Below are 24,104 nucleotides of genomic sequence, written 5' to 3' on the forward strand. Positions count from 1 at the left end.
TATATATATATATATATATTTTGTGCTGACAGATGAAGATCGCCTCCCATCAGCTGAGTTTGATGGAGAGGTTGACTCTGACTGCACAAAGTCAACACGATCCTCTATCTGCTCTCAAACTCAACCCGTCTCCTGGTTTTAAAGTAAAAACAGGTACAAGCTGTCCCGACACGACATAAAAGCAGTGAATTATGAGACGCCTGTGCGCGCGAGCGGTTGAGGCTCGACGTGGACGATTTCTGTCATGTGGTTTGTGGGAAAACCCGTATTGGATCTCCGCGGTCACCTGGGCAGAGAACCTTAAGAAGAAAAAAAAGAAGTAGTGAGCTGAATGTCTGTCAGATCAATGTTGTACAGATTAATACTGCCTGCGTAATATATTCATGACATTGCCTCAAAACCGCAAGGCAAATAATCCACGCGCGTGGAGGTTTTAACGCAGAAATAAACACGAGACTACAGTTTAACCACTAAATTATTTGAGTCACGTGAATGCTGGGTAACAATATCTGAAATCTCACAAAGCCAAATCAACATTTTCAGTGCAAAAACAAACCCCCTCAATCAATTCTTTTCACATTATAAACGAACAAAATAGTCCACTCCGCATCTTATTGGCCGCATGTCGCAGCCCGCAGCTTTGCGCGGATAAACAGCAGCTGTGCGCCGCGGAGCAAACCAAGGGCGAACACATTACCAGCGAACCAATTTCACAGGAAATGATCTTCCGTCCGTGCACTTCATCGAAACTACAATAACGAGCTTAACCCCGTCGACCGGACCACCGCCGCCTCCGCCGTACCCGCGTGAACACCCAGAGTGTTTTTTTGTGCGTGTTGTGTTGTGTTTTCCGCACAGACGACCGCCTCCCCGCTCAGCAGCGGCCTCCATTTTAGCTCCTCGCCCGGCCGGCTGCCTCACGTGTCCTGGACTGTCTTCCTCACATGACCCGTGTGTTTGTCCCCGTGATCAGCGCTTCCATCTCCGTAAATCAGTGTCGTTGAATATCAGCGTTTTTTTTTTTTACACCCACAAAAGCCTTGATGGATATGCTGGAGCAGAGTCTGGACAGCTCGGCGAGGTGAGAGGCTGCCGGCCGCTTCCTGCTCAGCCATGGCTCCCTCACACGGCCTAAAATAAACCATGTTTTCCTTCTCTTTGCTAACTCCAGTGCTCCGTTTACGATTCCTGCATGCTCCTCTTAATACGTTTGATATCTGTGCACTGTTTTTGTGTGGTGTTTTGGTTGGATCAGAGAGTGTGCAGCTGGCGGAGATGATGCTCTTCGGCATCCGTAAAGACATTTTTTCAGCAGAAAACTGTGCGCCGTTTTGTAAATCTGTAACATGCCGATTACTGTTTTATTTACTAGACAATGAATGCACTGCAGCAATTTGTGCCAATATTGTCAGGGCGATATTTATTTATTATTAATGCTTTCTTACAGTACGTTAGCTAATGCAACTATTTTTAGGGTTTAATGCTTAACTCTAACTAGGAGGGGCGGTGTTATTAATTAAGAATGTTATAGTTTATTGTGAAGTTTGTCTCTCCTTGTGCAGTAAATCAAACCACTTCAGCTTCAGTTTTGATTTATTAAAGTTTACATTTTCCGCCTGGAAGTTGCAGAAAACCTTACATCTGTCACGCTTGCACGCCCGTTATGCATCACTTTATTTTTATGTCTTATCCGTTGTCCCCTCTTGTGACCACATGGGTGCGCTGTTCGCCCACAACTGAGATCTGGATCCACATTAATATAATTATGATTAATTTCGTTTTCTCTTGTTTGTTTTTTTTAGTCAGGAAAAACAGGAAACAGAAGAGGTGGAGTCACAGGAAGGTGGGAGCCTCATTTTCTGCTAAAATAGACAACAAATAATCTGTTTTAATTTCTCAAAGTATGAATATGTGGTTCAGGTTCAGGTTCTGCCTCTTTTGAGACACATAAGAACTGAGATCTTGAACCCTTATTGTAAAAGAAAAGCATGTGTGCATATCTGCAGTCCTAATCTGCAGACATGTTGCAATCCTCTCACATCTGTGTTATTGATGCTCCTGCCCTGGGGCACCTCCACAGATTTGAAACACGTTGCCCTCTGTGTTGCAGGAGAGACGGTGGGGACGGAGGAGCAGACTGCAGTGACCATCACTGGTGTCCCGCAGGCTGCGTTCACTGACCACAATGTGCAGTACCAGTTCCGCACAGAGAACAGTGGAGGACAGGTGAGCACGGAGGACCTGTCTTCTACACAACAATGTGGTTTATATCACATCAATACATGTAACAGCTACACCATATAGGCTACAACATCACAACAACCCTGCACTGATTAAAAGTGTTTACTACACTAAGTATCACTAAAATGATCAGTGAGTAGAACGTTGTCCCTCGGAGGAATGAGTGGGTCTAGCATGACAGAAATATGCTAAGTCTGGATGTTTTGTAGAGCTTTCATATAATGGCACATTTGTGTTAGCTTAACGTGAGCTAGTTAGCGTTAGCTCACTGGCTAACAGCACGAAGTTCCCTTACATGTTAGCTAACTGCCCTACTGGTGTTTTAATTTATACAACTACTACACAATGAATGATTCATATTAACTGTACTTACTCTGGAGAGCTGAAGTAAAACCGCAACTCACAGATTACATTCCAGAAGTAACGTTAAGAAAACCTCGTGCAAAATCACATTGACATTTGTAACAATTTAAATAAACGACTCGATATGTGTAGTTCTTCAAAAACCTACCTCTCTCGTGTATTTAATGTCATTGTTTATTCATTATTTATGTTTTGAAAGAGTGGCTGCACACTTTAAACTTGTTTTTCCAGCTGTAAACTAAAGGATATGACTGTACTGTGATGACTCAATGCTGGTGTTAATATTGACATGTCTTACCAAATCTATAAAAACGTTCATGGTTTAAAAATAGCTCAACACACCCAAATAGTGTTTAGAATCAGCCCAATGCTGAGAGAGTCAACCGGTCAACTAATCTATGTCAGAAATGATATAATGAAAATTATATATAAATAAAGCCGTCAGTGTGTTTGTTTGCTTATGTTTTTTTCACCCAAAAGAATCCCTTTTAAAAGATAAAAACCGTCTACAGTACTCTCTGCTCTGTCCCCAGGTGACGTACCGCGTGGTTCAGGTGACCGACGAGCAGTTAGAAGCAGCAGCAGCAGCTGATGGGACCGGAGCTGTCAGTGTCGTCTCCACCGCGGCGTTTGCCGGAGCCCCTCAGGCTGTGGCTCAGGTGAGCAAAAAAACCTTCTGTCAGACTGAAGTGTAACTTTAGTCTGACTCGCACGGTGTGCAAATGCATTACTTAGACAAGAAAGGAAGGGAGAGCTGAGTGTTGAACTTCACACAAATGTGTTGACATGTAGTCCAGTCTGTCCTGCTGTGAAAGGACCTAAAGCTTTGGTTCCTTTTTCCAGTTTTGGGCCTCGAACTACAGCAACATTTTTCTGTTGGATAATAAACATAAATTGACTGAATGGATTCAGAACCGCTACGGCAATGTGAACACTTACAAAGACACACACAGTCTTACTATATATTCTATTAAGGCTGCAGCTATCCATTATTTTAGTGATCGAGTATTCTATCAATTATTCCATCAATTAATCGAGTAATCAGAAAATAAATATTTCTGCCTTGTTATTAAAGACAAATAGTAAAAAAAACAAAGAAGAAAATAAGACTCTTTAAATTAGCAACTAATTGGTTCCTCAGAAAAATCCCCCCGAATTCTTTTGCTTGAATTGCATAGAATAAAACAAAACCCAATCAATGCATTTAAGTGCCATATTACATTCTAGGGTTTTAATTAAAGCATTTTCTGAAATGCAAACTAACAGATTAAAAGAATATTTTCAAAGTACTTTGTTTCAGCCCAATATTATACGTTGTTTGTTTACCGTTTGACCGACTTGTCCCTGACTCCACCCTTTTGCCAGGCTGTCATCCAGAACCCTTTCAGTAACGGGGGCAGTCCCAGCGGCGAGACCGTGGGAGGCGAGACGCGCTTCGCTTATTTCCCCGCCGCCACCGTCAGCGATGGCACAGCCGTGTCCGTGCAGGCCACCTCCGACCCAACGATAGCACAGGCGGGAGGTGAGCAAGCGGCAGTGGCTCCGACACCAAAGTCCAAATTCAGAAGTCCAACCATCAGTGGAACTTTTATTTAGTCCTCATCTCTCTCTCTTAAAACCCAGGCCAGTTCTACGTGATGATGAGCCCCCCCGAGGTGCTGCAGACGACAGCCCCTCGCACCATCGCGCCACGCACACACACCTACACTGCGTGAGTATGACACATTCATCCCATCCCTGAAGTTACAAAACCACTCTCTCTCTCCCTCCACGTGTTTGGCCGACCTCCCCCCCCCCCCCCCCCTCCCCCCTCCCCCTCTCCTCCTCCCATGTTAGCCTCACGGTGGATCGGATGTCCTTTACCTCTTCCTTCCCCTTGCTGGAGTGATTAGTTTTGTCGTTGTGTGTACAAATGAAGATACCTAAAAATACAAAAAGAAAAATCATTTAAAAAAAAAAATCCAACATCTGAAAACCACACTGTGTCCTACTTACCTGCCATCCCCAGAGACCTTGATGAAAGCGAGATGTTGCAGCATGGCAGTTCAAACTGGTGAGAAGAACACTTTTCACATACGACCCCCCCCCCACTAATCAATCGTTAGCACCCTCCTGTCGTTCATTGTATGTTCACAGGTTTAGTTAACGGGCAGCGTGAGGCTGTTGATATCCTGTGACTGGGTCCCTTTGGCTCAAATTAGCAAACGTATTCTCCCCACGTGCTGTTTTTCCTATTCTGTTGCACTACAACCTGACTTTAAAGTGGATTTTTGTTTGGTTTGTATGTCATGTACCTTCACAAAATGCAATTGGTAGCACCAGATCTTATTGAGGGGCTTCCTAGCAAAGGAGGTGAAAACATAACTGAATCCCACAAACAGTTCAGCTGACCAATAAAGACCAGTTCAAGGAGTTCAAAAAATGAGTTTGATGCATCTGACGATAACATTATTTGAAGTCAGGTGTTCTATATTTGGTTAGCACTGAAAATCTGCTAATGTATTAATAATTTCACTGTCAAGTTTTGTTGTGCTGTGTCTTAACAGGAAGGTGGAGGGTCCACGGGCGCCCAGAGACGAGAGGCGAAGAGCACAGCACAATGAAGGTACGTGGGCGCTGAAGTCCTTGTCTGCTTGTGTTTTGTAAAAGCTGCACAGATAATAGTTCCATCTGAAAGTTCTCCGTTTCAAAAGTCCTAACACTTTCAGTCTAACAGTTTGTTTTTCCTGTTTAAAACCAGCTTCTTTCTTTCTTCACAGTGGAGAGACGAAGAAGAGACAAGATCAACAACTGGATTGTCACACTTTCAAAAATCATCCCCGACTGCAGCATAGACAGCCGAACTGGAGCGGTGAGTGCTGTGCAGGAATCAGCCCTCCAAACAATGATGCTCTCTAAAAGACCGTAGAATTTGCCAAAGCATGTGGCGTAGTGACAGATTGCTCCCTGCCTGTTTATTGATTGGATTAAGTCCGGCTCTAAAGATGAGGGTTTTTTTGAGGACACGCTGCTGGAATGTCTGTGATCTACATTCTCTGCTCTCCAAGTCTTCACTTCGACACATGAACCAGTGATACTTTCTGTGCATCCTGTCCTTTCATCTAATGCGTGCATAAAAGATGCTGAAAGTCTGATTTAAAACAGCCGGTGTAACCACAGCCAATAGTATTCATGGTGGGTGGGTGGCAGTAACCAGACGTTTGTCTGAGAGAATCTGAAAGGGTTTAGTCACAAGAGGAAAGGTCGGCAAAGGTTCTTGTGAGTCAAACAATGGTAGGGAAATAAAAGGAAGTGCTGAGTCATATTTAACTTCTCGACGTGTTGTGTGTCTCAGAGTAAAGGAGGCATCCTGTCCAAAGCGTGCGACTACATCCGAGAGCTGCGCCAGAGCAACCAGCGACTGCAGGATAGTTACAAAGAGGTGGAGCGGGTCGAGATGGACAATGAGCTGCTGAGACAACAGGTGAACCTCCCAAACATGTATAATATATATTTATATATTTATATTCCTCATCTCTCTTTTCTTTCTGCTGTACTTTCCGTCAGTCAGGCTGAGTGACGACGATGTCATTATAGTAACTCATGCTGCGTTCAACTCGTATGAGAGTTATTAATTATCAGTTTCAAGCTTGTAAACATCATAGAATGTTTTTAACTGAATATAGAATCAGTCTTAATAGAAAGACTTTGAAAAAAGCCAAATGGCTTTAATGAACTCTATTTGCTTAGACGATGAGCAACAGTTAAAAATCACTTCCAGCGGGTTGTTCTCAGCAGAAGGATCATGTTCCTCGTGGCTGTAGTGAAGGTCGTCTGAAATCGAGGTACAACTCCAGTGAAATGCGATCCCGTCAGGTCCTTCTGACTGCTGCATTATCCATCATAAGCACACCGCCTTCCCCTCCACCGGTTCTCTGGCAGGTCGGCTCACAGACGAAGAGTCGCCTGGTTAAAGGTCTCTGTCCACTGGAGAGGCATAGGACGCCATATTCGAATGTCGACCAGCATGACTGTTGTTCTATTGTGTTAACAATCATTGATGTCACCAAATAATACACTAAAGCGGGCAGAGTGGGAACACGCAGGTTTAAGCATTTCTCTCCTTGTTGCGTTTAATGTTGCTCGTGTGTTTCTGACCGGGACAAGAAAATGAATCTCTTCTATTCTGTTAACTTTTCTATTTCTGTCTCCATGTCTCTAATTCTCTCTTCTTTGTTTTTTGTTTTTTTTCTAGATTGAGGAACTGAAGAACGACAACGCACTGCTCCGAGCGCAGCTACAGCAGCACGGCGTAGAAGTCAACGGAGATGCGACGCCACAGTGACCGTGGACTGGACAAACGTCACGAGCACAGCGTCGCATCGTCCCGCCCACCTGAACAATGCCAGGAAAGGAAGAACGAGAGACAATTTCCAGCTGAAATTGGACCACACACACAAAAACACGCGAGCAGGGCTTCGAGAAGACCGCTGAAGAACTCGAGGCCGCCGCCGCCGCCGCCTCCTCCAGCTGTTTGAGGCCTGAACGCTCTGAAATCCGTTTACTGTGTAGCTACATGAACCTCTCGCCTCTGCTTGAAAGGACCTCCGCGCAGCACCACCACCACGCTTGCACCAAACTTTCTTTTTACTTTTAAATTATTAACCCGCCACAGAAAAATTTCCTTTTAAAGATTTCACCTTTTTATCGTACGGCAAACTCCTACTTTTTTTTTTTTGCTGTGTTTGAAACTACTAAATGACTCGAATGATAGCTCTTCTTTGCTTTTTAATTTATTAGTGTTTAAAGAATGTGTGCACAGAAAGAAAAGCTGATTCTACTATTTACTTCCCCCCCCAACGCATAATGGGCAAATCATATATTTTGATCACTGTTACCAAGGACGATTCAAATGACCGTCAGTGGATCGCGTGTGTGTGTGTGTGTGTGTGTGTATATATCTTTGATCTGTGTGCAATTTGAGGTAACTTTACCCTGACACTCCAAGCACCAGGCAGTGCTCCCAAACTCTATAAACATAATCAAAGGTCGGTAAACAAAACAAAAAAATGTCTGACAGTCAAAGCAGATTTCAAGGCACAGGCGTGCAGCTTATATGTTTAGTGCGAGGCCTTAATAGAAGCCAGTGTGAGAATCTAGGCGTTCACATAGCTCAGGTAATCGGCATAGTGCTCTGGCAAAGTGGTTCAGACTCAATGAAGTCTTGACACAGTCTCCATCTCTCTGGTGTCCACATTGGGTGCACTGTAAAGATAAATGATGATTTTCAAGTTGGGGATCATTTTTTTTTTAACGGGCATTAAAATACAGTTTGTTTGTATATCTGCTTAATAGATCACTGGTGTAAATGCACTGAAAGAGGTTCAGTCGTAACAGGTTTTGTTTTGAGACCAGCCTCTAATTGGCTCACTAGTATTGCTGCATTGTAGTGGATACCTGAGGTGGTGTTTTTTCTTTTCACAATCTTCCCTAATCTCTGAACTTTTGGGAACCGTTGCTGCTGACAGAAGACCATAAAACAACCACGGTCAGGAATGTGCTGAGGGTAGTTGGGATGCGAGTGATGGTAGTTATAACTAACCAGCTTTTGTATACACTGAAAGTCACCACAGCATGGAGAAAAATATAACCACTGGCATGACTAAATCTGATACTACAATAAAACAGTGTTTATACCCGAGTGTTGGTCGGCGCAGGTCCATTTTGTGTAGCGAGCGAGGTGATCAAATGAAACTTGGCTGTGTTTTCTGTGTTTCTTTTTCAGTATTTTTAGTTTTGAATATGAAGCCTTATCGCACCAAATTCCACCACCCATCAGATTTTGTGACCTCACAGGAATTTCAGCTTTATTTTGATGGGTGTTAAAAATGATGTTTACACATTTAGATCGCTGTTCACCAAAGACTGTGATATGATAATAGGAATACCTCGTAAGCAGATGTTTTTATAGTGTACTGGTTGATTGATCACTAACACCTCACCTGACAACGTCTGGTCCACACTTTGGGCTTTCGTCATATAGTTGATGCTCCAATGTCAGAGATTTTGACAAATCCCAACTATCAGTATTTGACACGTGTCGATACAGAAGCTATCTGAGGAAGTGTGATTAAAAAAACAACTTCTGAAGTGTCAATACAGCTGAAATTCATAATGACGTCACATAATTTGGTGTTTAAAATGTTGCATAGTAACGTTTCCGCCCGACGCTCGAGCTGGAACAATACGTGTCAAAGTTTGTTTTTCCTTCGTTGCGTTCCTTCTCGGCTGACGGTGTCACGGAGAGGAGGGACGTCACGAACGTTGCCACGGTGTTTTAATTATTAAAGAATTCCACGCGAGCGTTGTGTGTCGGCTCGTTGCCCCGGAGACGGCTCGTGCACTTGTCGCTATAGGAAACCTGGTGCAGAGGAACCAGCACGCGCCGACTATCTGAACGTTCTAGAATTCCGGTGAGTAGAATTCAATAAGAAAAGTTTGAGATGCAAAATGTTTGACGTCACGGTGTTTTAAATTCAGCTTCGTTAACCGCAGCAACACCTAGCAGCTTCATGTTTCGGTAGTTAGCTACACTTTACGGCCTCGTCACCTCAACTCATTTACATAATATCCGTTACAAGTTGTGAATAGTGTCCTTCTAGCAAACAGCCCATTAGGTTGAAATGCTGCATTCAAATTAACCGTAAAATATTCAACGTCACCTGAAACGTGTGTATATGGTAACAACACTCACCTCTGAGTCACTTAATATTGAATGACGGTAACCATTTTAAGTGAAACTAAAGGTCTAGGTAGTTTTAACTAGGCCTACAGCAATACATGCACTTTATGTAGTCAGGAGAATCACATGAAACTTCAGGAAAATATCAAATCTCACAAAATGGAAATATGTAATTAAATATGCAATTCAATTAATTTTCCCATGCTGCACTTTGTTCATCGTTCTCCTGCGTCTACTTGTGATGTTTTCTGGGTCATTCAGACTGTGCACAGGATGGGACGAGGTGATCAGACTTTGGCAAAGGCCGAATACTTTCTCCTTCCTCTTTGAAAGGAACATTATGATTTTCGCAAACTCTGTTAATTATAATTGAAGAACCGCTCTGTCTTAAACGTTGACCAAAGTAGCTCTGTTGGTCTGCGTCTGCTCACTGTGAAACTCAAGGGCATTAACATGCTACCCAAAACAAATCCTGCACATGTAGCTGCACTCTACCAATACTGTGATTTGGATGTTTGCGTGTCGCCGCAGCTGTAGGATGTCTGCACTTCCTGTGAAGCCTGGCCTGCGCCACAGTGTGTCAGAGTGGAACAGCAACAACCACCAGCTGTCTGCCACGGCTCAGCATGAGCGATTTGTTTCCAGTGTGATCCGGCAGGAGGGGAGGTCACTACGCAACGAGACCAACTGTAAGGTGGGTTCATGTTGGCGAACAGTCAGTGTGTCTCTACAGGAAGAAGAATATTGCATAACACCACGCATTGTCCACACATGACTTAATATGTCCACATGTTGTCAAACTGTTCTTTTTCTTTTCTCCGCAGACCACCTGGGATGAAAGCGATACCTGTCGCAGGCTGAGGGACCGGGCGTGGGATGTTGCCCGGCGGAAAGAGGAGCTGGAAACCTGCGCACAGAGAGTGGATGAAGAGATGGCGGCTCTGACCCTGGTGATTTATCCCAACACTTGTGAAACGACTCAGTTTGTCTCATTCCATGTTCATAATAGTACAAAGATGTCGGCCTTTTTTGAGTGTCTGGCCTAAATATATGTGTGTGTGTGTTTCCCCTAAGAGATCAATATTCCTGGAATCATTCAATATTAAAAATCAAAAAGAATTATGAGCATAGATGCTGCTGGACTCTGACTTAACTGACCTCGGCCTCGGTGTGTGTTGGGACAGTCCAAAGAGCAAACGGAGCAGGCCCTGGCTGCAACTGCCGTTCCCCTGGAGGTCGGCGGCGAATGCTTGACGCTGAGGGACGGACGGCGAGGGTGCGAGCTCGCCGTCGACCCCGTGGACGAACAGCTGAAGAAGGAGGTGGCGCTGATTGAGAGAATGCAGCAAGTTCTGCAGCAGCACATCGACGAGGCCTTCGAGCAGCTGTGGTGAGGGAAGCTACGGCGTGATGCAAGAAACACTGCGGAGGTATTTTCTCCGACGAACTTTCCGATGTTCTCCATCGTAGTGTTTTGCAGGAGGCTCGGCACCAGCTGACCGCTGACCTCCAGAACAAGATGGACGCCCTGGACATTGATATGTCGTGCCTGTCGCTTACCATCAAGTCGCCTCAGATCTCCCTGAAGACCAACCCAACCCGCATACCATCGGGGTAAACTTGGGATGGGGGTGTGCACGATGAAGTAATGCTTTCTTTTTCACCTCTCCTGGTTGACACACGCCTCATTGAAATATCATAATACTGAAATATCCTTGTTGTAGTTCCTCCACCCCCCAGGAATGGGTCCAGTTCAGCCAGTATAATGTGGCCCGTGCCCAGGAGGCCATGCAGGTGTCCCAGCAAATGAGGGAGGACATGAGTCTCACCAGAGCCCAGGTGTGCATGAGGTAGTTTCTGTTGTCATTTCTTCTGTCATGTCAAATGTGGCACATTTGCAATTCATTCGTCCTCTATCCTGGTTTTCCTCAGTTGCAGAATGAGTTGGACACTCGGCGCCGTGCCACGGAGTTCGCCCTTCGTAAGCGCATTCACCATGAAGAGCAGGCCCGTGACGAGCTGGAGTGGCAAATAAGAAATGTGAGTCCTCATGTAGTTTATAACAGCAGGTTGTTATTGTTCGTGGATTTGAGATAAAGTGTGCAGGGGTTGCAGCTGTTTTAATCCAGCCATGGTGCTGGTTGGTGAGAGATTGCTGTTTATAGTTTAAGTGTCTCTGACCGCCTGCAGACTGAAGATGAAATGGCAGAAATGGGGAGAGACATCCACGGCCTGGATGCAGATGTGCTGGCAAAGACGGCCTCCCTGAAACTGGCTCATACTCGACTGGAGAACAGGACCAGCAGAGCTGGCATGGATCTGTGCAGAGACGAGGTTTGAATATAATACGTACTGTAGTATTTCAAAGCAGAAGTAACAGTAGTGATTGGGCCAGGTTAGGTCACTGCGGTTAATGTGACTTCATCTTTTCCTTCCTGTTTGTTTGCAGGTGCAGCACGGCCTCGTTAATGAAGTCCATCAGCTGGAGGCTACAATCAGGGCTCTGAAACAGAAGCTGTCTGAAGCTCAGTAAGTCAGAGTCAGATCACCAAGTGGATCTTATAGGTTGCACATACAGGGACGTCGAACAACAAGTCATTCTGTGAGTTTACTCGTTAGTATGTACTGTACGTGGCACTGGCTGAAAATTTAACCAATAAGAAGCCACAGGAGTAAATATCAGAAACAATACAAGATCCTACCTACAGATCAAAAGTGGCTCATAACTGTTATTTTGAATGCCAAAAAGGGAAAGAAATCACTCTAAAACTTTCACCCATGCTTTTCTCGCTCAGGCACTCTATGCAGAAGATGAAGCTCCATCATTCCCGCATGTTGCAGGATCTTTCCAGGAAACAGGAAGCCCTGTCTCTGGAACAACGGAGCGTGAACACCCGCTCCCGCCTCCCAACAACCTCCAGCACTGAGAAAACCCCGGTGCTGCTGGTTCCACTCACGAACTCCAGCGGCAGGAGCAACCTGCAGCTGCTGGCTCAGTAGCATGAGACGGGGTCCAGTTTGTGAAGGGAAGGGACATAGCTCAACACATAGATGAGGGTGATTCCTTCATTTTTAGCTTTCACTTTATGTTTTTCTGTCCACACTTGAGATACATTCAAGTCTCTTAACTTCTTGAATGAATTAATCCTCCCCATTACTGCTGGAGGACAATTTTATCTATTTATTTAAAAAACAGAAGTATTCTTCTGACCTGTGTAGACCTTTGTGTGGTTCATTTGCTCTGTGTTGTGTTAATAATCACAAGTAACTGTAATGTGGATTATATGCTTGTTTCCTCTCGTCTTAATTAAATATTTAGTGATAAAGATATTTCTGGCGTCTGAATATATGTTCACAAAAATGTTTTTTGCATAATTTTGATGATGATATGAAAAGTATTCTCTCTTTTTTGTTATGTGATACACTTGTACACAAAGTCAGATTATTATAATTGTAGGCAGATGCTGGATCCCAAAGTCACAGAAAAAGACACGCTTTCATACAAGAAATTACATTAAATGATTATGTATCCGTGCAACTTCTGAGATCAAAAAAAAAGCACCGGTCCTAACATGCAACACAGCTGACAGTAAAATCATACAATAATATCGAATTATATTTAGATTGTAATTTAAAGTTATGGTTATAGTTAGCATCGACACTGGAAAGTGTTTTACAGACTAATGAATAGCAAAAAACTCACTGTACACTGTACACCCACCGGATCAGCACCAAACAGCAGAGAGACCCAGTCACAGACTAGTTAGTGAATAGTGGAGTGTAGAGACCAAAAACAGCCAAAAGAGAGTAAATATTTGACTTACCTTCATCAGGTCGACACAAACAGGACTCCAAATGAATGATATTTCTCTGTAGCTGCCATAACAACTTAAAAGATGATACATCAATGTTGTGTTCACAACTTGTTTCCACTGCCGCCAAGTGGCACCAAATTCAATTTTGCAGGTCAAATAAGTTTAATAATACCGCCTCAATTCAGAGTTGCTATGTTTTTGTCACATCCTGGGAAAGTTCAATCAATATTTGTGAAGATGAGCCAGAGAAGCAGAGAGGGAAGTCTCAAACTTAAGATGTCATCAAGTATAATTCAGCTCATTCCTCTTTGTGCTCTCAATGTTATTGTCACATATTTTCCAATTCATTGTCGATGGAGCACTTCCACCCTTTATACTTGATGTCATTACAAATTTGAGTTAGCGCTCAAGATGTGTCAATGCTTACTAATAGCTTTGGACTGTCTTAGACCGTAGAAACAACATGTAGGAATTTTGCAAATGGCCGTAGATCTCCTTAAAAGGAAGCAGTGTGTGGGATTTAGTGGCATCTAGTGGTGAGTTTGCAGATTGCATCCAACTGAATACCACTCTGCTCACCCCTTCCTTTCCAAGCGTCAGAGAACTACGGTGGCCTTCAGGTAACGTAAAACGGGAAAGGTTCTAGCTAGAGCCAGTGTTTGGTTTTTCCCTATGTAGATATGGAAAATTAGGGGAAATAACAACATTAGAACAAGTTGTCGGATTCATGCCTTTTTTCCAATATGAGCAAATTGAATCATTGATTAAGTCATACCAATTTTCTTCAAAGCTCTGGCTTCTGACTGACAACTTAGCTGGAGCAAATCTAATGGCCCTCATGATGGAAACACCCACTGTAAGCTCCTGAAAAACAAAACCGGGAAAAAATATGAAAGGTGAATGACGCCGGTGCTAATGTCACTTTCACTTCTGCTAATAAATATGGTAAATATGTTGTAATTACTTCCCTAGATATGAGAAGAGTAACTATAAACACGTTTGTTTTGAGCAGTGGATCAATGCACTAATCAAACAGCTTGCATGTGTTGATCTGCTGCAGGTCTTTTCTCGGAAAAAACACTTCTTGGTATCCGTCATCCTGCTCCCAATAAAATGCTCCTGCAACAAGCCCCGGGTGATTTTCTGCTCCATTTTCTACACCAAAAGGCCCTTTTGCATGGCTCACCCACCTTTCACACATGCTCAGTAAAGAACTCATTCTCCACCATAAAACTGTGAAAAGCGGCCAACGCGCCACAAACAAGACGTTTCCCAAAGCCCAACCCATCCTGTCCTCGCATTGACTATCAACTTCAGCACATTTATGACTTTACTGCCCTGGCCCTCCAGTTCATTTAGACAGCTTGGGCTTTAAGGGGATGGACATGTGCTTCCTGACACGCTGAATTAGTCTGAATCATTGCACTTAAGGTCCCAGATGCTACCTGTCTGTTGCCCTTCACTGAGAGGGCAATTAAGGCAGCCTGGTGCCTGCTAAATGACCCCCTTCTGCATGAGTGGATGCGTCTCCTTATCTCCATCTCTGTCTCAATGTCGTATGCGCCTCGCCCCCTTCCTGCCCACCTTGTGGCCACCGCCTCCTTTTTTCCAGTCTCAGAGTTATTGTCTACGTCTCAGAGCTGAGTTTGACAAACCCTGGAACTACAGCAGCTGCCACCAATGGAGAATCTGTCTTTTGGAAGACGTGGTTAATAAATGGAGAGGACACGAGGACAACCGTGCACCTAACTACCCGTCAAATAGTTAGATTGCTAGCTCGTCGTAGTCCTGACCTTTCCTGTTTTGAAGATTCATCCTTGTCATGGTGAATTGGAGCCAGCGCTTCCATTTGGCCGGACTTCCTGTGGCTCTCGGCAGCTGTTGAAAACATGCAGGTGTCTTCCAAGGATTGCGCCGCCCTGTCCGTCTACACCTTCACCTTCCTGCTGGGCCTCCCCGCCAACGTGCTGGTCCTGCTCGTGTATGCGCGCAAGGCCTGCAAGCGTGGCGCCACACCCAACGTGGTCTACGCAATCAACCTTTGCCTGGCCAACCTGGTGCTCGTGGCCTGGCTGCCCGTCAAGGCTCTGGAGACTTTGCTTCAGGACTGGAGGCTGCCAGCGCCCGTGTGCCCCGTCTACAGCTTCTTCCTCTTCTCCTCGCTGTACGGCAGCTGCCTGTTCATCACCGCCGTGACGGTGGGGCGCTACCTCAGCATCGCCTTCCCGATTATCTACAAGAGGTACCGCCGTGCTCGGATCTCTTGCTTCATCAGCGCTGCCTTGTGGTTCGTGGTGCTCCTCCACCTCAGTTTCTCCCTTGTGGCCGAAGGAGGGGCGAACTTTGTGTCCATTAAGGACGACGCCTCAGCCTGCTACGACCACTTCAACGCCTCCCAGCTGGCTGTCCTGCTGCCCCTACGCCTGGAGATGGCCATCGTCTTCTTTTTTTTGCCCCTTGTCGTGACGTCCTTTTGTACGCTGCGCTGCGTCACGCTGGTGTGGCGCTCAAACTTGCGCCCCATTGGAAAGAGGAGAGTCCTGACTGTTGCTCTCTCCACGCTGGCCGTGTTTGTGGTGTGCTATGCGCCCTACAATGCCTCGCACATCGTGGGGTTTGTGTTGAAGGCAAACGTCGAGTGGAGGACGTACGCCATGCTGACGAGCTCCTGTAATGTTTTCCTGGAGCCTGTGGTCATGCTGATGCTGTCGCCAGCGGTGTCGAGGGGGATCGCAGGAAGAATCTGTGGCCGGCAAAGCCAACTGAGCCGGATCGAGAGGAGTCGGCATCGATGCAACAGCACCAACGGTGCTGCAAATGTCAGGGCGCCACACACGCTATCTGAGAGGAGCCAGGCGGGGGCAGAGGTGACGAAAGAAAGTCAGGGGTGAGGTCACAGTGGGTGGAGACACCGGATGAAAAACATTCATGGACAGTCTGATAGAAGCTCATCGTCCTCCAGAATATCTAGCATCACCACTGAAGGATAAGATCCAGTTTACCTCCTCCTAACACCAGCAAATCACCTTTTTTCTTTAGATTAAAAATAAGATGTCAAAAGACGATTATAAGTCTTAGTTTTAAACCAGTCAGTGGGGAACACTGCTGAACTTAACACCAGATGATGATGACAAATGGCTCCATCTGGTGTCTGTCCCTCACTGCTCCAAGCTCTAACCGGGGAAACACTACAAACTACGTCATGTTCTCTTTTGGAAAGTGTTTTCAATGCGTTTTTCCTGCTGTGACGAGTCAAAACAGATCTACTGAGGCATGTCATCAACAATTTCATGTCTGAAATTAGTTACGCATTTTAATGAATATCTGTTGGTGCATTCACTGCTTGGTTTCTGAACATGTTAATTATCTTCTGTCTGTTCACTTGTGAAATGTTCAGAAATGTCCGTCAAAATATAGCGTGTTGTTTACAAATGTATTTTGTGATGTTGTCTGTTGTCCTTAGAGGAATACAGTATCATTTTAATGAATATTTCTATCTTCCTGCTACAAAAAACACATTCAAATGGAGGGTTAAAATGATCTTAAGAATGATCTGTTATCAAGGAATGGGAGTTTTATATCTAGATATATACTTTAAATCAAGTATTATAATATATCACATATTAAAATTGAATATATATTTTCAAAGGTTTTATGATAATGTCAAACCTTGAATGTAAAAACAACAATGGCATGCTTGCATTATTCACAAAGAGTGTTAAACATAAGACCCTTCTGACATATTCACATATTCAACACAAAAACAATTTACACAGCCCACTCAATAAATCAACAAGAAAGGTACACTAAGTGCCAGGTGTGTCTGCAAAGACCACTGCTGTATTGTGCGTAAAACACACTTCATTTAGACTCAAAAACAAGCAGCGATACATGCGACAAGGTACAGCAGTGTGTGTGTGTGCTGGTAGTTCTGTTAGCTGTTAGCCAAACATAGCATGAACCGTTCTCCACAAAGCAGCAGATGGGGGTGTTAGGGAGGCACTCAGCTGTGTTATCACTGACGGCCCCTTGTGGTGAGTATAGTGAGTGAGGAGTCAGCAGGCAGTTAATGGCTGCATAGAACAAGCAATAAAAGGTGTTTTGAGAAACCACAAGTGTCCCTTGAGCACACAGACATTACTGGGCAGCACAAATATAATGCAGTTTGCTGCAGCAGATTAGCCGTGGACAGACACAGACGTGCACACTCACTCACGCACGGACACGCGCACAAACACACAGCGATCGCATGATCCTCCTGGCGGAGATAATAGAATGTCAAAACCAAATGAGGTGATAAGGACATGGAAACAATCAAATAAATACAAATAATACAAAGTAAACATCCAATATTCAAAAGTTTTTAAAAAACTAAGAAATAAATTTAAAAAAATACATTTGAAGAGTAAAAAACTTTACAATAAAGATAAACACACTACATCTTGGTGTGTAAACTGTCATACACATAAACATGTCAGTACTGTTCAACGTCAGATCAGCCAGGGATCATTTGGCACCACGCAGCAGAACTACTCAGGTTTGTTGTTGAGAATGTTGTTGTGCAGGCAGACGGTGTAATAGAAAGGGGGCTGGTGGGAGGGGCTGGGACACAAACTGACAGACCACTGAAGGAGCTGAGGGACTCCACAGGCTGCAGACTGAACCATCTCAGTGGACCGACACCAGTCGGCTGCCAGAACTGGAATGCACGCCACTGGTGGTAACATAACGGGTAAGTCAGCTCCTGGAATAACTATTGATGATATTTTGAAGGGAAATTCTGATGCTACTTTGGTGGATTAATGTGGAATTAGGTTTTCATGTTTGGCTCTTATGCCAAAACATACATTCAATTTAATTGAAGCATATTTTATTAGCAGGTCTGTACGTAACAGTATTTAAAGTCCTTATTATTCAAGCACATTTACAGCTCCCTTGATTGTTTGTATCGTGTTGAATTCGTTTTTCCTTTATTTCACTGTCAATGCAGAACCCTTTAAATGAAATACACAATGTTTGCTACATAATCGGATTATGTTGGTTTTTTAAAAAAGATAAACACTCATAAGACATGAAGTCTCTACATTGTTTTTCAGCGTTGCTGTGAATACAAAATAAAAATTGCAATTTTTATGGGAACATGTAGAGTGCACATGTAATTCCTCACCACAGTGAGATACCTAGATTCAACATCTGCTCTTCTCTTTGTCACTATCAAAGCCTTTCACACAAAGAAAAGTTATTGCGACACATTTCCACCTATATCACACTGAGCTTTTGAACGGTTGCTGTGAAACGTTGTTTGGACAGTGAGGACAACAAAGATTGGGTCCAGGAGCTTATTAAATCCCCCCCCCCCCCCCCACACCACCCCCCCACATTCACGGTGAGAGAGCAGATATACAGTAGGACGGGCTTGTGATCCGATCAAACACTCTGCTTCCAGGAGGCGAAGCATGCTGCCAGAGTGCTGCAGCATCAGACAGGACGGCCGGTGATGGAGAGTCTGGTTTTTCAAGCCTTAAAGAGGTGAGTTAGTCACACTTCTCAGTAACTTATCAATGATGTATATTTATATTTTGTCTCATTTTTGAAACCGATGGGGGTCTTGTTTGATAGTAAGGAGCTGGGTAAAACTGCGAGAGGTAAATGCTGGAATTCGAAGCTTTGATTTGAACAGCAGTCCATGTGTACGAAGCCTTGTACAGCTTCTTCCTCTGTGTTACAGACTTCCATTGTTGCTGTTAAAAACACATTATTCAACTTTTATTTCCAGACACATGAGTCCATATACAACAAATACAAATACAACAAAAACTAAATACAATATAATACAAGGACACCGAGATGCAGGTATAATCATCGCAGTTCAAAATTCACTCGTGGTTAAAAAAACAAAACATTAATGAGCCACACACATTGACATGATCCTGTGGGCACTGTGGTTTATTATTCGGAAATCCCACAAACACTGTCCTAATACTCACTACAGCATCTGAAAATAGTTAAGACATTTTCTCCTATTTTAGTGAAATATGCTAAAAAAAAAAAGCTAGAGATATGATTTAGCCTTTTTAGAGAAATGTAAATATAGTATTTGTGACTTTTACATTTTATTTTAAAGATGTCCTTTTTCAGTATGAACCAGTGGGCTTTGGGCTGAGTGCCACAGAAGGGGTAGAGAAGTGGAAAGTATTTAAAGACAGGCTAACATATTGCTGGTTTTAGTCTTTTCATGGGATTTATTGAGAATAAGAAATACAAAAAAAGAATATTTAGTGTAACATATCCCTAAACAACCAAACTCACGCAGGGTTTTTCATATAGATTTCTGTATTCTCACCTTTGTCAAGTTTCATATATCAACTTAAATCCCTGATTTCAATTGAAAGAGTCTGTGAAGTTTTAAAGAGGAAGACTTTTATCAAACACAGACGGTTTGTGAGATATTTGAAGCAACATTTCTACGTCTTTACTTGCAATTGTTAAAATGAATGAGAAGGGTTTATTTGAGTAATTAATTCATCATTGCCTCTAACGTTTTGAGGCATTTCAGGAGTAACTTTTACAAATTTTAATTTTACTCATTGCCTTTACAGAGGATCTGATTTTTAGTTTTTCTATAACTCTATATTCAGATGAATGTAATGTGCTTGATCTTGTACATGCAGGGTTTCCTTCTGGGAGTAGTTGAAGGATTTTTCTGTGGTAAGCATGTTTACATGCTCACAATGATAATGTTATCATGTTTAGCAGGCATATAGTGCTGCAGAGATGATATTTTTGATATTTGTTAGCAACGCACTGGTTCCCCGGTCAAAAAGCCAATGGGATTTTTCCATTGGATTTTAGATTATTACAAAAAATTAAGTTCTGTGGCAAACAAACACTTTTGATATGTTTTGATCAGCAAGATAATCTTCACAAATGAACGCCACTTTTATGATTTCTTTCAACAAAAATAAATGTGCATACAATAAAAACAAAGTACAGCTGAGGCTGATGAGAATGTCATCAGTTTTGCAGGTAATTGGTCAAAAACCAAAGCATTGGACAAAGACAATATGTACATGTACCTTACTCAAAACCACAACTGTCAACCCGATGGTGGCACCACAGGAAAAATCAGCGGATGAGCAAAGTCAGTAGGATTCATCCTCTGGGGACCATGAATGTCTATACAAAATCCCATGGCAAACTATTCAGTAGTTATTGAAATATTTCACTTTTTACCAAAGTGGTGGGTCGAACGACATTGCTATCCCTAGAGCCAAAACCAGACCAAACTTTAGAAAGCCCACTGAATCACAGATTCAAAAGAGGGAATATCTCTCTAAAATATTAACTATTCAGCAAAATCCCCCTTGAATTCTTTGCTTATATGCTCTCTGTTTTCTTGTGTCCAGTGTCTGAGAGAGTCCGTCCTTGGTGTGAGCAGCCGCCATGTTGTGCAGTCGTCAGCTGTTGCTTTCCGTCTACATAATCACCTTCCTGATGGGGGTCCCTGCTAACATCCTGGCATTCTTCACCTTCTACCGCAAGGTGCGTCGCAGGGCAGCCCCGATAGACATCCTCCTCCTCAACCTCACCATCTCCGACCTCATCTTCCTGGCTTTCCTGCCGTTTAAGATGAAGGAGGCCTCCGACGGCATGGTCTGGTTGCTTCCCTACGCCCTGTGTCCCTTCACCGGTTTCCTGTTCTACGTCACCATCTACAACAGCACCCTGCTCCTCACAGCTGTGAGTGTGGAGCGCTACCTGGGGGTCGCCTTCCCCCTCAGGTATTCCCTGTGTCGCAGACCTCGCTATGCCGTGTTGGCCAGCATCCTGTTCTGGGTGGTGACCTCCGTGAACCTCAGCATCGTCTACATCATGCCCTACACCCAGTGGAGCAACGGAGCAGACAGTGACAACAGCAATGGCAGCACCGCCAGCGAGTCTGCCGGGCCTCCACCCACATGCTACCAGAATTTCACCCAGGACGAGCTCGACATCGTGCTGCCGGTCCGCCTGGAGCTCTTCCTTGTTCTCTTCTGCGTCCCCTTCATCATCTGCTGCTTCTGCTACGTCAACTTCATCCTCATCCTGTCGCGTCTTCCGAACATCGGCAGGCGCCGGAGGCTGCGTGCCATCGGCCTGGCGCTCGGCACACTGATAGTATTCGCCGTCTGCTTTGGGCCTTACAACGCCTCCCACGTGGTGGGGTTCGCTCGCCAGGAGAGTGAGGAGTGGAGGAATGTGGCGTTGCTCTCCAGCACCTTCAACGCCTGCCTGGATCCCATTATCTTCTACTTCTCCTCGGCGGCTGTCAGAAGCATGTTAAACCACTGCTTCAGGAGCATCATGACAAAGCTGCACATCCTGAGGTGTGGAGGGGCTCCTCACCAGAGACCCTCCAAGACTGACAAATACAAGGAAGCTCCTTTTCCTTGAAAGTTCGGGAGACACTTTTAAACGTAAATGTCTTTTTGATGGTATGTTTGTTTATTTCATGCAAAAAAATATGGACAAAATGAATAGTTGAGAATTGTTTTTCCACACTAATGAAAGAGGCTTCGGGCCAATCTGAGAAGAACCAATCCCTGTGGCTAACAGAGAAGTTTGTGTCCTTGTTTCACATCATCTTGGTACCTTTAAACTTAACTTTATTAATCTAAAGCAGCTTTCACACAAACATGTAGCCCAAAGTGCTTCACTTGCTCCAGAGCTTGAAAGGGATGCAGTACTCACTTCAATGGGCAAGTTTATTTCTCAGTTATTTATCTGCCGATTCTGTTTTTGTCAAGCTGCAATATTCAAAGCTTCAATTTGGTGATGTTTTGAAGTCTGCCATTACAAAGTGTTACCTTTATTAGCCATCAATGCAGGGTCAATACTCAAGTATAGTGGATGTGACTGTTTCAGGTCAAGCCATCAGTTCTGCACAAGTTATTGTTAGTAAGCTAATACGATTCGTTGTGGCAGTTGGGAACAAACGGAGTCGTCATACAGTTGAGAGTTGTGAGAGAGAATCCAGCAGGAAGTCAATGGCCAACATGTTCACATGGTGTCACTTTCTAACGCACATTGTAACATTACGCAGCGTAACGTGTTGTTGATCATTGAAATCATCTTTAAAAGAAACATTTAAATATGGGAATACATGATGTGGAAAGTTATTACTGGGAGTTCTATGCCCATCCACGGTGTAGAAGTGCAGGTTGAAGCAGGACAGTGCCATCAGGAAACATACATAACGTGTATCCTGTGACTCACAGTGCAACGAGGACACTGTTTAATCAAAGTTGAGTGTTTTATAGGAGCGCGGGATTAAACAATTAAAAACCAGAGGATGTTACATAAGCAGGAAGTGGAGACGGTGCACCGAGCTAATTTGGATTTATAAGCACGGACCGAAAGGAAGTGTAAACACAGAGATTACACAAAGGAACAATTATAAAGTATGTCTTTCGCTGATAACCGCCTTCTCGTCATTTCCCGTCAGTAATAATGAACGCAGTGCACCTATGAAGGTGGAGTGCATAAACACACAGATAGCATCCCTTTATAGTGTCCTGTTGTATACTGCACCGCCAGGTAAAGTCAGGCCTGTTGGTTCAGCAGCGCACCGATTTGCTTTATTAGTTTACCGTGCACGCCTATAATTCATAAAGTTCTATAAAGTTCAGCCCTCTCACATGTGGTGCTAGTTATCAATCTAGATTGCTTTGGTGGGAGTTGCCTAGTTTTGGAGATATCGGCCGTAGAGACGTTGCCTTCCTTCCAGTATAATTGTACTCTATGGATCGGCTTGTGGTTTGAAAAACAGCAATGTCTCCTTCCAAAAATCATAACTCAACATAATCCACCGACCCTGTTGCGAGAAGTTTTATGTAGGAAATAAAACGGTTCTTACACCAAAACTAGATTGATAAATAGCACCACATATGTATTTTTTAATTTTGGGGTGTGCCGTCCCTTCGACATTCAATTTCTATTGAAGTTAAATTGAATTCAAAGTGCAGACAGAATACAGTGACGTCTGTGAGCGCGTTTTACTGCTCTCTAAACCTTTCCATTTTAAGATGTCTTAATATGAAAAACACAAACACATGTTTCATACACAGAGTATTTATTCCAAAAAAATTAAATATGACAACCAAATAAAAAGGCTCAACGTAGGATCAGGATCAGATGAGAGCTAAGACAACAAAAAGAAAAAGAAAAAAAAAAAAAAAAAAAGAAAAAAAAAAGAAAAAAAGGTCTTGACGTACAGTTTTACTTCTAAAAGTGACACCATTTATTAATCAGCAAAAAAACAACAAAAAAACATTAATATACTGTGAAACCCAAACATTGTTTTCTTTGTGTATGATATGCAGCCAAGCACAGAAGTGTAAAGAGTTATTGTTGTGGGGAATCCCTCAACATGGGAAGCGGGCACTCGAGGAGTAACAACTCAACAGAAGAGCTGTCGCTGGTCTGTAAATGTCTAAATAAAGATAAAGGAACTTAAAAAGAGGGGTGGGATAGAGACATGCATACACTGAGGGAAGGCCAAACTTATTGCGAAGAAAATGTTTAAAATTGCGTCATTATTGCCGTCCATTTAAGAATGAACACAGAAATCAAAAGGAGCAAAAAACAACAAAAAAGAAAAAACAGGTTTAGAGGCAGTAAGGGAGGCGTCCTATCTCTATAGAAATAAAAGGTAAATAAATAATGCTACATAACGTCTAAACTGAGCTACTCGTTACCTACAGAGTTGTGAGTGTTCCCCTAATTTTTGTTATTTCATTCGTTAGAAATGTTAGTTTTTGGGTTGTGCTTCAGAGTGCCCGTCCACTAAACCGATCCCCACAGGCCGTTTGGTCCTGTCGGCTCCACACTGATCAGTTCTGCATATTTTGTGTTCTTGGCATATGTCGGAGGTATCCCCACACACACACACACACACACACACACACACACACACACACACACAC

At 43.6% G+C, this 24,104-nt stretch overlaps 4 protein-coding genes across 5 annotated transcripts; all 4 read left to right on the forward strand.

Annotated features, from left to right (window-relative positions):
* The first annotated feature begins 639 nt into the window (after positions 1-639).
* usf2 (upstream transcription factor 2, c-fos interacting) lies at positions 640-8,284 on the forward strand. 2 transcript variants are annotated; one of them, XM_031874850.1, is made up of 11 exons: positions 640-1,081; positions 1,803-1,843; positions 2,111-2,226; positions 3,138-3,263; positions 3,970-4,126; positions 4,228-4,315; positions 4,613-4,657; positions 5,151-5,209; positions 5,364-5,455; positions 5,939-6,067; positions 6,839-8,284. In XM_031874850.1, the coding sequence occupies exons 1-11, from the start codon at positions 1,044-1,046 to the stop codon at positions 6,926-6,928; spliced, it is 981 nt and encodes a 326-aa protein (XP_031730710.1). In that variant the 5' UTR covers positions 640-1,043; the 3' UTR covers positions 6,929-8,284. The 2 variants fall into 2 exon arrangements, with proteins under 2 accessions (XP_031730710.1, XP_031730711.1); XM_031874851.1 differs by lacking the exon at positions 4,613-4,657.
* A 70-nt stretch (positions 8,285-8,354) lies between these two features.
* tekt2 (tektin 2 (testicular)) lies at positions 8,355-12,636 on the forward strand. Its single transcript, XM_031874844.1, has 10 exons — positions 8,355-9,056; positions 9,857-10,019; positions 10,150-10,275; positions 10,510-10,715; positions 10,796-10,939; positions 11,050-11,164; positions 11,258-11,365; positions 11,516-11,659; positions 11,775-11,854; positions 12,121-12,636. Exons 2-10 carry the CDS (start codon positions 9,864-9,866, stop codon positions 12,323-12,325), a joined length of 1,284 nt encoding a protein of 427 aa, XP_031730704.1. The 5' UTR covers positions 8,355-9,056; positions 9,857-9,863; the 3' UTR covers positions 12,326-12,636.
* A 2,393-nt stretch (positions 12,637-15,029) lies between these two features.
* LOC116398441 (free fatty acid receptor 3) lies at positions 15,030-16,031 on the forward strand. Its single transcript, XM_031874718.1, has one exon. The coding sequence runs from the start codon at positions 15,030-15,032 to the stop codon at positions 16,029-16,031; it is 1,002 nt and encodes a 333-aa protein (XP_031730578.1).
* Positions 16,032-19,914: 3,883 nt separating this feature from the next.
* Positions 19,915-21,594, forward strand: LOC116398503 (free fatty acid receptor 3-like). The gene is made up of 2 exons (XM_031874852.1): positions 19,915-19,941; positions 20,602-21,594. The coding sequence occupies exons 1-2, from the start codon at positions 19,915-19,917 to the stop codon at positions 21,571-21,573; spliced, it is 999 nt and encodes a 332-aa protein (XP_031730712.1). The 3' UTR covers positions 21,574-21,594.
* The last annotated feature ends 2,510 nt before the right edge of the window (positions 21,595-24,104 follow it).

The sequence above is a fragment of the Anarrhichthys ocellatus genome, unplaced genomic scaffold, assembly GCF_004355925.1.
Source record: "Anarrhichthys ocellatus isolate YVR2014 unplaced genomic scaffold, GSC_Weel_1.0 scaffold84, whole genome shotgun sequence".
In the NCBI taxonomy this organism is placed as follows: Eukaryota; Metazoa; Chordata; class Actinopteri; order Perciformes; family Anarhichadidae; genus Anarrhichthys; species Anarrhichthys ocellatus.

Excerpts from the sequence above, each read along its gene's own strand:
- usf2 (XM_031874850.1), top strand. The coding sequence starts at position 1,044 with ATGGATATGCTGGAGCAGAGTCTGGACAGCTCGGCGAG. Across the intron at positions 5,210-5,363 it reads AAGAGCACAGCACAATGAAG|TGGAGAGACGAAGAAGAGAC; the intron begins GTACGTGGGCGC and ends CTTTCTTCACAG. Across the intron at positions 6,068-6,838 it reads ATGAGCTGCTGAGACAACAG|ATTGAGGAACTGAAGAACGA; the intron begins GTGAACCTCCCA and ends TTTTTTTTCTAG.
- tekt2 (XM_031874844.1), top strand. The coding sequence starts at position 9,864 with ATGTCTGCACTTCCTGTGAAGCCTGGCCTGCGCCACAGTGTGTCAGAG. Across the intron at positions 10,276-10,509 it reads AGATGGCGGCTCTGACCCTG|TCCAAAGAGCAAACGGAGCA; the intron begins GTGATTTATCCC and ends GTGTTGGGACAG. Across the intron at positions 11,855-12,120 it reads CAGAAGCTGTCTGAAGCTCA|GCACTCTATGCAGAAGATGA; the intron begins GTAAGTCAGAGT and ends TTTCTCGCTCAG.
- LOC116398441 (XM_031874718.1), top strand. The coding sequence starts at position 15,030 with ATGCAGGTGTCTTCCAAGGATTGCGCCGCCCTGTCCGTCTACACCTTC.
- LOC116398503 (XM_031874852.1), top strand. The coding sequence starts at position 19,915 with ATGATATTTTTGATATTTGTTAGCAAC. Across the intron at positions 19,942-20,601 it reads TTTTGATATTTGTTAGCAAC|CTGTTGCTTTCCGTCTACAT; the intron begins GCACTGGTTCCC and ends TGCAGTCGTCAG.